Consider the following 12364-nt stretch of genomic DNA (forward strand, 5'->3'; position numbering starts at 1 on the left):
CCGGCAGCAGCGGCCTGAGCTCCCGCCCCCGCCCCCGGGGCTCGGCGCTGCGCCGCGCCGGCATGAGCGGCGGCTCCGCGCCTGCCCGCCAGCCGCTTCGCCCCGGCTGCCGGCGCCTGGCGGCGGGCTGAGGGCGCGCAGAGGGCGGGCGGCGAGCGCGGCGGCCGGAGCCCGGCGTTCCTTCCTTCCGCGCCCGCAGCGCGGGACCGGGACAGGGACCGGGGCCCGGGCCGGGCGGCGGCGGGGCGCGCCCCCTGCGCGGGGCGGCGGCGGTGGGCGGCCGGGCGCCCCCGCCCCGCTCTGGATGCTCATCGCGGCTGCTCGGGCCGGGGGGTGGCTGCGGCTCCCCGGCGGGGGGCGCGGGCCAGGATGCCGGTGCTGGAGCGCTTCTTCCCCGCGGCAGAGCCGGGCAGGCGGAGGAGGACGGGGGAAGAGCCGATGCCCTTTCCCATGGGCAGCCTGCCCGGTTATCAGCAGGGGACCCTGGCCTGGGACTTGCCCGAGATGATCAAGATGGTAAAGCTCGTTTGGAAATCCAAGGGGGAGCTCCGCGGGGCGAAGCACAGAGGGGTTTTGGAAAGCGAGGATGCCCTGGGCTGTTCGGCAGGTAGGTTTCCCCCGCCCTGCTGCTTGGGGGAGCCGGGGGGCAAAGGCGGGCGGGGGACGGGGGCGGCGGGGAGCCGCGGCCGGGGCCGGGCAGAGCCGCTGGGGCCCGCGGGGCTGCCGCCGCCGGAGCGGGGCGGGTTGGAGAGGCGCGGGGCCGGGGAGCGCTGCCCGACGGGCGTCCGGGTTTAAAAACGTGCTTTTGGCAGCTCTCGCTCTCTCCCCCCGCGGACGCACACGCGGAGTTTGTGCCGGCTCGGGAAGCCAGGTCCGTTTGCTGAGGGCGCGCTCCCGTGCAATCTGTTGCGTGCTTTTACACGCGGGGTGGTAAAAGCTCCGCTAAAAACTAGAGCGAGCAGCTCCGCGGCTTTGAGGCTGACCTCAGCCAGGGCAGCTGGGCTCGGTGCTGGCGCGGGGGAGCCTCTCCCCGGCCCGCAGGGAGCTCCGCAGCGGCGGCCCCGCGGTCAAGGTGCCGGGGGGGGCGGCCGGGGGGTGCCCCGGGGCCGCCGGGCAGCTCGGCCGCTGCAGGAGCCGGGGTGGCTGCGCCCGCCCCAGCGCCGAGGGCTTCCCCGGTTGTTTTCGCTGCGGCTTTCTAAGCGCATGGCCTCTCTTACGCCGCCAAACTTCACCCTGATCTTGGAGTGCGCTTGGCTCGTTTCACATGACCTTCCCGTGCTTCCCATCGGCAAAGCGGAGCGACACCCTTACGATTTGTGTGTTGCTAGCTAGTATTAAAAACTTGAGACCCATTCTTGGAGTAACGCGGCCCCATCCCACTACTTTCTCTTTGAACGTGGTGTATTACTGGCTAAAGATCACATGCTTTTTTATTAGCGGTATAAATCTTGCATGTCAGTTTTTTCCTAACTCACTAACAGTGATGGAGCCATACGGCACCATGTCAAATGCTTTATTGAAGTCCAGGTTAGACTTCTTGCATTTTCATTTGGTAGAAATGAGTTGTCATGTTACCGCGGTACTTCTGATTAGTCGATACCACATCTTACCCCATGCTCCACGCTGCTTATGGTTCAAAACCTTTCGCCTTCTGTCGGAGGCAACTTCTTGCCTCCTTTGAAACCTCTTGATTTCTGTTGAAGTCAGGCTCATAGGCCTACGGTTGTCTCAGTATCAGTTGATAATTTTTTTTATTCTCCTGTCGTCGTACTACCGTGACTTAATAGACTTACTGAAACTGTGTGGCTCGTTCCTTCAGAACTCTGGATTATTTCATCTCCGCAACCTGGTCACTGAACTCTTCCAGTGCATTTGGTCTTCAAAGATGATGCCTTCATCTTTCTTTGCTGTACCCTTTATCGAAACCTAATTTACAGTATTTTGTACCTGAATAATGTAATTTCTTATGTAGAATAACCTCACTGCAGGTATTTCAAAGTGCGTGTCTGTGTAGGTATGTATTCTCTGTGTGTGTGACTGTATATATAAACTTGAATAGTAAATAAGTATCTGTGTATCACTTTTGGATGCCCAGCGAGGGTAGCTGGTTGATCATTGTATGTCCAATATTTCGGATGTTTGCAGTTAAACTAAGAAATGTATGGTTCACTTTTGTTTTGAAAAAAGGAAGATATGTTCTCAGGCTCCGATAAAGATGTACAACCTGCCACCCCACTCTTTGGGAATCACTTCAGTTTAAAAGAATAATAAGTAAGAGTGTGGTGGATAAAGAAAGAGGAGGTCAAATTGCTCTTTAAGACTTGGAGCAAATCAGCTTGTACCGTAGCCAACCGGGGAGATTGAGGTTTGTGTGGTGAATGGTGAGTGTTCAGAGATGGACCCTAATCAAACAGAACTTAAGAAATGCTGCATTGGTTACAGTTCATGTATGAGTAATGGTGGTTTTTCAGTATGCTCATGTTATATCTGGTGAAATTAGTTTCATTAGGTAACAAATGAGATTCGCCTTCAGATTCCTGGAGGCAACTAAAAATGTGCATGAATGTACAGAGACAGATTAGTCCACGAGCAGGATATGAGTAACTTGCGTTTACTCAAGTGGCTATTACTCGTATCCTGTGAAGGGACAGTCCTCTTCATGGTGCCAGATCCTATTTCATAAGCTCAATTGACTTGCACCAGTACAAATCAGAGCAGAAGATGACTCTAACTCTCAACACTTCGAATACGAATCATCAGACAGTTTCAGTGAACCAGACCTGGGTTGCTGGTTTTTCCTCCTCAGCAACAGTCATCCTAGTAGTTTTCCCTCTTGTGGTTTCATTTTAGTCACTTTAAGTACATTGGAGTATGCGGGAAAACCAGTAAATGCTGAAATCTAGTATACTTATTTAAGTGCAAAATCAAAGAATGCAGAAATGGGAAGAAAAGATAATGGTTTGGAAGGATCCATAGTATGAGGTGCTCAGCTTCATGTCTGTATGGTGTTTTGTACATGTTTGGCTCCTTTAAAAAAAAAACCAACCCTATATAAATTACATCTTACAAAAAGGCAGTACTTCAGTAGGAAATCGGGTTTCTTCAGGTGAAGCTAAAGCAAATAACTTCTGCTCAAGATACTGCTAGCTAGGCAAATAAAGGTTGATTGTTCAGTAGTAGAGTTCACAGCACTTTCCACATCAAGGGCTTTTTCATTTAAATTTCTAAGTGTTCATGTGATAACTCATGTTCTGTTATCACATCCTCATGAAACTGCTTACAGTAGAAGAGGATGAAATAGATATGGATTCTGGAAGGAAACAGTCAGGATTTCTGCCTTCCTTGATCATGTTAATAGAGATTTAGCTAAGCAAATTCCCTTGTCCTAGCCTGAGTGATTGGACTTGGCTTTGGACTGGCTTTCTAGAAAGGAACAACCCTCTTAACCACAGGTAGCAAGGAGGAAGGAGAGCTATATCTGGACATGATGTCAGTTCTGTGGATGGCAATGTCTTGGGGACCTATATAGCCGTAACGCATACCACATTCCTCTTTCCTGAGGTAGGAGTAGAGAGCTGCTAGAGAGCAAAACTGTCTGTGTCTCTTGGGCTCTCAAATAAAAGAGCTGTATCTGGGTCTTCCGTCTTCTTGTTCCATATTGAGAATAAGCTACTCAATCTCTCTGCAGAAAAAAAGTGTTGGCAATACATCATGCAGCATACAGTTGGGATGGACGAAGAACCCAGATCTCATAGAGACTGTCTGCCTGGGGTTTCTAATAATGATTTATTTTCCTTTCCAAAGCAGTAAAATTCACATCTTGAGCCTTCTCTTATTGCTGCACTGCCTTTTAAAGTTAGTATCAATTAAGACTGCAGAACTTTCTCCTGCTCCTGGCCTGCTGTTGCTTAGTAACTCTTTTTTCCCATTTCAATCCCTGACCAAATCAGCACAAAACTGTAGTTTGGTGAAGTCGGTCTGTGGCTGTGCCAGAAGTCATTTCACATACTCAAACTGGCCATGTGATAGTAAGAAAGTGCAATAATGGAATATAATTTGAAAAGTGTTGGGTGGGAAATGGGTATAATTCAGTGTCATTCCTTACAGTGTTTCAAATAGATTATTTGCAAGCCCATGCTTTTTACTTGAATAAAATAACAGCATGTGTTGATATTATTACAGTTGAATTATTCAAATAATTCTTAACTGAAACCATGTTGATCTCTAGGAGGCAACTATGTTCTGTTTATGACCCTAACTTTCTTATCACTCTCTCCTAGACTTCAGCAGCAGCTTTGCAGATTAAACGAACCTGATCAGGGAATGGGTACAGGTCTGCCTCCAAGAGTCTTCCTTATGAGCATTAGCAACCTGTTACATTTACAGTGATCATGCCAGATAACTCCAGTGAGAATTTCTGTACTGAGTCTTGCATGTGTGCAGACGTGCAAGACTTTCAGAGAAGGTGCAGAGGTACTTAGAATTATTGAGGTCCATTGAGACACTGGTCTCTGTGGGTTTTTTGAAAAAACTCTGAATGTTTTTTTCCACCTGTCTCAGTCTGTGGATGTTTTCTCAGAAATGTAGGTTCTGATTCATGCATGCATCACGTTCATTGTTAACTGATGAGTCCCTTTGCCATGAGGAGGAAAAACAAGCAGTACCACACATCACTCCTATTACAGTTTGCTGCTGGGAAAATTTCCCCCAATTATTGATGTGTCCATTTACTTCTCCTCTTCAATCAACTGTCTCCCTTCCAACTCAGTAATCTATTCAAACTTCTTTCCATCGTCCAAACTGACCTTGCTCTTTCAAACCTTACAGCTGCATGCTGAGCAATCTTGTGATGTACCTATTAGAGAGGTCAGAGTTAAATCACCGGTGCAGTTCAGTGATTGCTTGAAGGTCTTCCCTAAAGTTATTCACAAGACCTCCCAAAGACTCCATTCTTCCATGATATCCAAGGAAACATGCCTTCTACTTAATTTTTCTTTTGCAATGAACAACTTTTATCATGCTGTGCAGTAGCTTTGCTGTGCATGTTAAAATAAACTTCATGCTTCCCCTTCCCATCATTACTTATAGAATCACAGAATGATTTGGGTCAGAAGGACCTTTAAAGATCATCTAGTCCAACCCCCCTGCCATGGGCAGGGACATCTTTAACTAGACCAGCCCGCTCAAAGCCCCATCCAGCCTGGCCTTGAACACTTCCAGGGATGGGGCATCCACAGCTTCTCTGGGCAACCTGTTCTAGTGTGGATGTGCTGAACCATGTTTAGTTGTGATGTCTTGAAACTCATGCATGCTTTTGTAGTCCCACTGCAATAATTAATAATCATAAAATGCTTAAAATCTGAATCTGTGTATTACTGAGAAGCAAATGGGGGTTTGGCTAACAGCTTAGGAAGCTCAACATTTTGTGTAGTTGATGTTCAGCATGTAGGTCCCACAGATGTAGATCCCAGCAATAAATAAAACAGAGGAGCTATCAAATGGTATTGTCTTAGCATCTTACCGGTCTCTTGTGTTATTCCTTAGATTGAAAACAGCTTTGTGTCCTACTGAGAGATGCACAGCAGGCAGAAGGGCAGTTTGCTATATCTTTCTGAGGTTAGGTTTCCTTGTCTTTTTTTTTTTTTTTTAAGGTTTGTGTTGAGACTTGTTAAATCCGTTACACTTACTAGGGACAAAGAATGCGAATTTGATAGAATCAAGCTACTAGTGGCAACCATGACTGCTCTCTGACTGCTGTGTTGAAACTCCAGCCCCTGAGAGCAGGAAATATGCTCTTCTATTCTTGTGAAGAGCTGGTTAAATCAGTGGAACTGTGTGTGATGGTCTCATTACTAACAGTGAAATTAGGCAGTATGCAGTACCACTTCTATAGTGTGTGTATGTAGACCAAGCAATAAAAGACTTAGAATTCAGACCACATCTGTAGGTAGTGCTGTTCAAACATAACTGTTCAGTTTACTGGCTGAACATAGGTTAGTTACACATGTGATTTGGAGGGGTTTTTTTCCAAAATACTTTACTAATTAGAGAATTGGCTTCAAAGATTAAAAAAAAAATTTTTGAGACATTAAATCATGGTCACTGTTCAAATTCGGGTCCTTTCTGAGCATCTAACTCTTTATTTAGAAGTATTTTTAAAATGTAGTGTAGAATGAGAAGTTGAACTGATATTAGAAGTCTCTGAACATGTCAAAATGAGCTGATGTGTTTGTCAACCAAACTCTCTGTTTATTTAGGGATTGAAAATTTTCATTCCACCCTACCTTTAAGTGCTTAACCACTCTCTCCTACTTCATTCTTATGTAAATTTTCTGTTGTGGATTTGTTAGAGTTTTGGGATATTCGGAATCGTAGAATCATTTAGGTTGGAAAAGACTTTTAAGATCACCAAGTCCAACTGTTAACCTAGCATTGCCATGTCCACCAAAATAAGAGGTAGACCACGGGTAAACAGTAGAGAAGAAATAATCTGAAAATCTCAACAATTTCTGAATGGTCTTTCAGTTCAGCCTTGCTGGCACATTTTTTGTTTGCGTTATTGTGAATGCTGGAAAACAAAATTTGTTTGCAGAAATACTTGGAGAAGCTCTTCGAGCAGCTGTTCGACTATGCAGAGCCACAACAGAAAGAAAAAGATTACAATATAGAGTTAAGACTTCAGGATAAAGTTAGCAGATAAAATGTAATTGCCCAGGTTGGGTGTTGGCCAGCATGCAGAAGGTAATGCTGCTGGTGTTCTAGAAAAGTGACAGAGGTTTTATTGATATGTCAACTCAGAGACAAATCAGCAGTCTGCTAAAAACTATAAACACAAATAGAGCAAATTCCGGTGAGCTGTAAAACGGTGGTAAGATCTGTTGCTTTCAGTGAAGCTCTTCTAAATAAAGCCAAAGATGTGGCTTTATGTATAAAAATAGTGTTTCTAAAGGAAAAGCTACTGCACTGTAATACAAACACGCTTTTTGATGGTTTGGGGTTTTTTTGTATGCTTGTTTGCTTCATTAGGGTTAAAGCTGATAGTTTTCCTTTATCTTTGGTAAATTGACTCTTAAGTGCTTTATACTCTGTGAAGAATTAAACTGATAAACGGCTACCAATAGAAAGTAGTGATATTAGCCATGCCTGCCTAGTGGTGATAATTTTCTGTACTGCTTAAATGTTGTGAGAGAAACATTTAAAATGCACTGTGGGAGGCTTGATACTGCATGTAACTTCCAATTCTTCTAAAGTAGGAGTAGAGCATTGTATGCAACGTGTTTGCTATTTCATCACTCCTTCATAAAAAACTTAAAGCTTGTGGTCTATCATACTTCTTAAAACTGTTTGCTTGGATACCTGCATCCCAGACAGCTTTCTGTAGTCCTGCTTTATGAAGTGTGAGTTTGGCTTTCCAGGCAGCACAAGGAAAACGGTGCCTGTGTTACCATTTTCTCCGCTATGGTCTATTCCACCCCCCTCCCCAGAGCTCTGCATTCGGAATATGTTAAACCATGTTACTTACGATTGCTCACATGCTGCTTAACTGCTGTCACATTTCCAAGGGGCATCTTTACGAATGTGCAAACTTGTCTGAATTGGAGTCATACTGCAGGAACTCCCCAGTGTAAGCTTCTTTAGGTTGACTGAAAAAACTCAACTGACCTCAGGCTGTTTCTTTACAGCAATTAGGCACCTGGTTCTGGCCATGATGCTGTAAAACATGCTAGTCCTCATGTCTTCCTTTGGTCTGGACTAAAGAGAGCAAATCCTTAAAAGAAACCCTCTTGAGACTTCCAGCTTGAAACATGCTTTGACATATGTTAAAAACTTTTTGTAAGTCATCCTAACCTTGTTCAAAAAGAGCATTTAGCCTGCTTAATTATGGGATAAATTACAGTAACTTTTAAGTACTTGACTGGTTCTTGGTGTAGACTTGCAAACACAAGACAAAAATGTCTCAGCTCTTCATTTTTTCCTCAGCTTGCAACATAAAATTTCTTCTGTCACTGTTATGGCTACAAACAAACAAATTCTGTATGAGAAAAGGAATAAATCCTTCTTATTAGCCTCCTGAATAAAGCATACTTTTGGCTCCTCTTCTGTGGACAGCCAACTATGGTTTTCCCTCTCCCCTCTTCAAATCACTGTAAGATCATAAGAGTTCCTTGTCTTAACCTGTCACCTGCTAGGAAGAGGCATCGTCCTGTGAAAGTTCCTGATGCTACAAAGCTGAACATAGTGTGATCTAAGGTGTGTACAAAGAGGAAGGTCCAACACAACAAGGGTTTAGCAGGCTCATCATCAAGAGTACTGCTGTCAGATCTGCCCCATACTACAGTAGCAATAAAGGGGCAAAACCCTTCCGCTGCTCTTTGAACAGAATATCCTGAAGTTCACGTATCCTTCAGAGTTCTCTCAGAAAATGAAATTTTTTAAATCATTTAGCAGAGGTTGCTCGCAATCCTCGTGTGTGCTGCCCTGCGGGAGCACTCCCCTGTCCAGGGAGCTGAGGACCTGGTTCAGATTGCGCTGAAGCCAGGGAGAGTCTTTCCATGGACATGGATGGGCTTTGTTCTAAACCGGGATGTTCAGTGGTACTTCTAGGTGAAACCCTGCGGAAGGTGTACTCTTAAGTGTCTCTTCACACACAGGAGACCATTTGGAGAAATTGCTGTAAACTTCCCCAGCTCTGATCCCTTCTGAAAGGGAAGCATGTAAAGCTCCGCTTTCCTTGGGAGAGTATGAAATTCTTTCCTCTGGCTTGTGTGGAGGTAATGCCCTTCAAATATTGTTATCTCAGCGTTCTCCTGCTATCCCTGACCTAAGATAAGGGCAAAGTATTAACTCTGAGGCCTGGTTAAAAGGTGTTCTCTGCAGCTGCAGTTAGAAGTGAAGCGGTAACCTGAAGGGTTTTCAGAATGCACTGTGCTATGGCAGGTGTTGCTTCATTCCCCGTTGCTTAAGCACTGCCTTGAGATTGAAAGTTTTGTTTTCAGCTGCTGGAATTACAGATCAACCAGAATAACTCTAAACTAGGTACTACACAGTAGTGTTTGAACACTGCTCTTGAAAGTTAAATTGTAAAGTAGGTTCATCTAAGTAGAAGGATTTAGTTTTAAGCTTGGTGGAAACTATGTTCCAAAACAGTCAAAAACTAGTGTGTTGGGCAGATGTGCCAGGTGAATATTTGATTAAAAATCATACAGAATAATTGGAAAATGCAGGCACAGAACATTTCTTAAGCCACCAAATTTTGACAGGTGCAGAGAACACCTTAAGTGCACAGTCCACTAGCCTGTTTTTAATAGCTGTTGGCTAAGTTCTTCCTTGTCCAATAAGAAGTGCTTCTCTGAACAAGCTTTCCGTTAGTTAAGGTTAGCAGCAGTTAGTCCTTGGGGGGTTATCTGCGCATATATCTCAATTATGAGGAGACCTGATTCAGTGAAGCACCCAGGTGCTTACCCAAATAGCTGTGCGTTCCAAACTTTGCTTATCCAAACATCTTCCAAACAGTTCATGTGTGCAAAACTGAAGTTGGAAACCTCCGAATTGTAGGCTTTCATGGAATATTTCTTATTTCCTGCTTCCAGCCTGAGTGCATATACTGCAGGAGCAGCTGCCTTCACAGTAATTCGGCAATTGCGTTTCTAATTCCAAATGGAACTGAGAGAATAAAGGGGTGAGAGAGACTGGGCTCCTGTGAAATGCCGAAAAGAGTGATTTGATCCAGCTTGGGTTTTGCATGCAGGTTTGTCTCCTTAAAAGAAGGGAGGGAAAAAAGAATTCTGTATGCCCTGCTTGCAGATTACTTTAATGATTCAGATGATGTTCAAGCACACTAACAGCAAGAAACAGAAAACCACGTGTGAGAGATTCTGAACTTTATACATGCTGCACAGCTATTACACTTGTTTTCTCTTCTTCCTGGAAGCACTAGTGAGCATACATTTCGTGCTCTCATTTGGGAACTAAAGCTAACTGAATAAATTAGTGCTGGCAATAGCTCAGGGCCTTTCTTGAACTCCAGTTCAGTGTGTGTAAAAGAGGTGTGTTGCTTTCCATGACCACTGGAAAAGAGACTAAGCAGAGAAGAATTTACTGCACAGCTGAGAACTACAGCCCTAAAATGGCAGAGGAGCCAGGCTTTTAGGTGAGACAGTGTCAGCATGTGCTTCCAAGTGAGGTCAGTTTTAACATCCTGCTTAGAGTCAGCAGACTGAAAGCTCTGAAGAAAGCAGAGCAGTGAGGAACTTACAGGAGACTAGCAAAGGGCAGGAGTTGGAAGGAGAGAAGAGGAATTTCTCTAGTGCTGTTCAGTGCACTAGCATGTCTCACTTAAGTTTAGTCCCAAGTTCCCTCCTTGTCAGTCATGAATAAGGCAACGATCACTGCTATATACCAGTGCTGGCACAGCCTTTTCCCCACCTTCTTTCTGTCAAGTAGTCCTGCCCTCTTACTGGAAACCATAATTATGGCTGTGGATCAAGGGCATGGTGACACAGATAAGCTGCGCTTGATGCAGTTGTGCATTGACTCTCAGAGACTTTTTTTTTTTTTAAGGAGCATCTCATGAATGTTGTGAATTAGCAGCTTTTCTAGCTTCATGCATCTCAGCCAAAGTGACAGAAAATAGCAAGGAGAGCAATTCAAGTTATGGCAGCATGGGGGCTCATGTTGAAGACATGCTGCAGGCATGAGGATAGAGGAGCTGTTACAGGACTACACTAGCTCACCTTCGTGAGTAATCAGAAGATTTCGGTATGATATCTTCTGTTTCTTTCTCAATGCTAGTTAACTTATGGTAGAAGTGAAAGGAATAGTAGGACTTAACTGGCTAGTGCAAATAACGTACTGCATGCAAGGTGAAGTGCAGCAAATAATATTAAGTAGTTTAAGACAGAAGTGTGCTTAAAGACCCTCTTGTGCCTGGAGAGAAAATAAGAGAATCGGGAGGAAGGGATTTTCCTGTCTTAACTAGAATGGAACTAGTGTTCACTGGGTGGTCTGCATGGCTTACCCACTTGGTGTACTCAGGAGAAATGTATTATCTTAGACAAGATTTCACAGATCCTTGGTAGAACCTGGATGCTCAGACCTCCCCTAGTAACTAGGTCTGAAGTTCTGGTTCATTAAGATACAAGTCTGATTGTAAGTGTCCAAGAAGCTACCTGATTAATGTCAAATAAATGCTTAAGCTACCTACAGAATCCAGTGTTCTGGTTTTCTGAGTTGTAAGATGGTGTCTGTAAAATGTGATCATCTACTGAAGGTGCGTAGCTATTAAATCATTGTTACATTAAAGACATGGAATTCAGAATAAAGTTATAACCTCTAACTAGGCACTCTGCAAGCTCAGTTAATTTCCCAGTGGAACAGCAATAGAATAGATCTTCCCTTCCCCCGTTGCCAGCACTGCACATCATTAAATATGTACTTAGTAGCTGGCAAAACAGACTAAAAGTTAAACTAACTTTGCTAATAATGGGCTGGAATTCTCATAATGAAAATGCAAGGTACCTTATTTAACTGTTGGCCCCTTGACAGAATCGGCAACACAAGCCTCACAAGACTGTCACTAATCTTTTTGTAGGTGCCCTGTAGCCAAAAATGTGCTGATGTCTGGCTTTGCACAGACTGGAGACCTGGGAGATTATATGTTTTGAATAGGATCAAATGACTAGAAGGGGAAAGCACTCTATACTTAGCTGTCTTGTCATACAGACAGACATGTTTTGCATGTGACCTTGTTAACAGCATGAGTTAAGAGCAACACTACGAAGTAGAGGCAGAGCTACTGAAGCTTAGATCATAATTGAGAATTTGTGTTCTTCTGGTCACCTGCTTAACTTTTCCCCTGTTCTCCCATTTAGACTTAGTGACTTCAATTTTCATGCTGCCTCTAGATCCAATGAAGAGATGAGGGTGAGAAAGTTAAGACAGCTAGAAGATCCAGTCTCCTGGTCCAGTTCTCCTCCCTGTTAGAAAGCCAGAACACCAGTTTGATACAGGATTTATTTTTCACTATCACTGTCAAGTCCTCCTTTTCTCTTAGTCATTTGTTCTCCTTTCCTGCTGTCCTGGTGTACTCCTCAGCCACCATGCCTTTGAACATCTTTCCAAATTACTATGACCAGGCTGACTACCTCACTACCAATTAATTCTCTTCTTTTGCAATGCACACCTATGTCTTCAACTTAACTGACTCCCAGAACTGCAATCTTACTTGCCTCTTCTCAGGCCTTTTACATCTTCCCCTCCTGCAGCCTCCACCTCTCTGCACAGCAGATTTTCACTGATGCTTCTTTCAACAGAAGATTGACGTGCCCTATCCCCCCCTTCCTCCTTGTTACAGGCAGAATTTTAC

At 44.4% G+C, this 12364-nt stretch overlaps 1 protein-coding gene across 2 annotated transcripts in view; it reads left to right on the plus strand.

Moving 5' to 3' along the window:
• PDE7B (phosphodiesterase 7B) overlaps nt 1-12364 on the plus strand; it is a 183238-nt gene that overhangs the window by 98358 nt on the left and 72516 nt on the right. The window contains exon 1 of one of the 2 annotated variants that reach the window (XM_052784441.1): nt 209-607. The exons of the other annotated variant lie outside the window; for it this stretch is intronic. Coding sequence (XP_052640401.1) covers nt 370-607 — 238 coding nt within the window. The 5' untranslated portion in view covers nt 209-369. Of the gene's footprint in view, nt 1-208; nt 608-12364 lie in introns of those variants that run through there. 2 annotated transcript variants of the gene reach the window in all.

Source organism: Harpia harpyja, chromosome 4 (genome assembly GCF_026419915.1).
Source record: "Harpia harpyja isolate bHarHar1 chromosome 4, bHarHar1 primary haplotype, whole genome shotgun sequence".
In the NCBI taxonomy this organism is placed as follows: Eukaryota; Metazoa; Chordata; class Aves; order Accipitriformes; family Accipitridae; genus Harpia; species Harpia harpyja.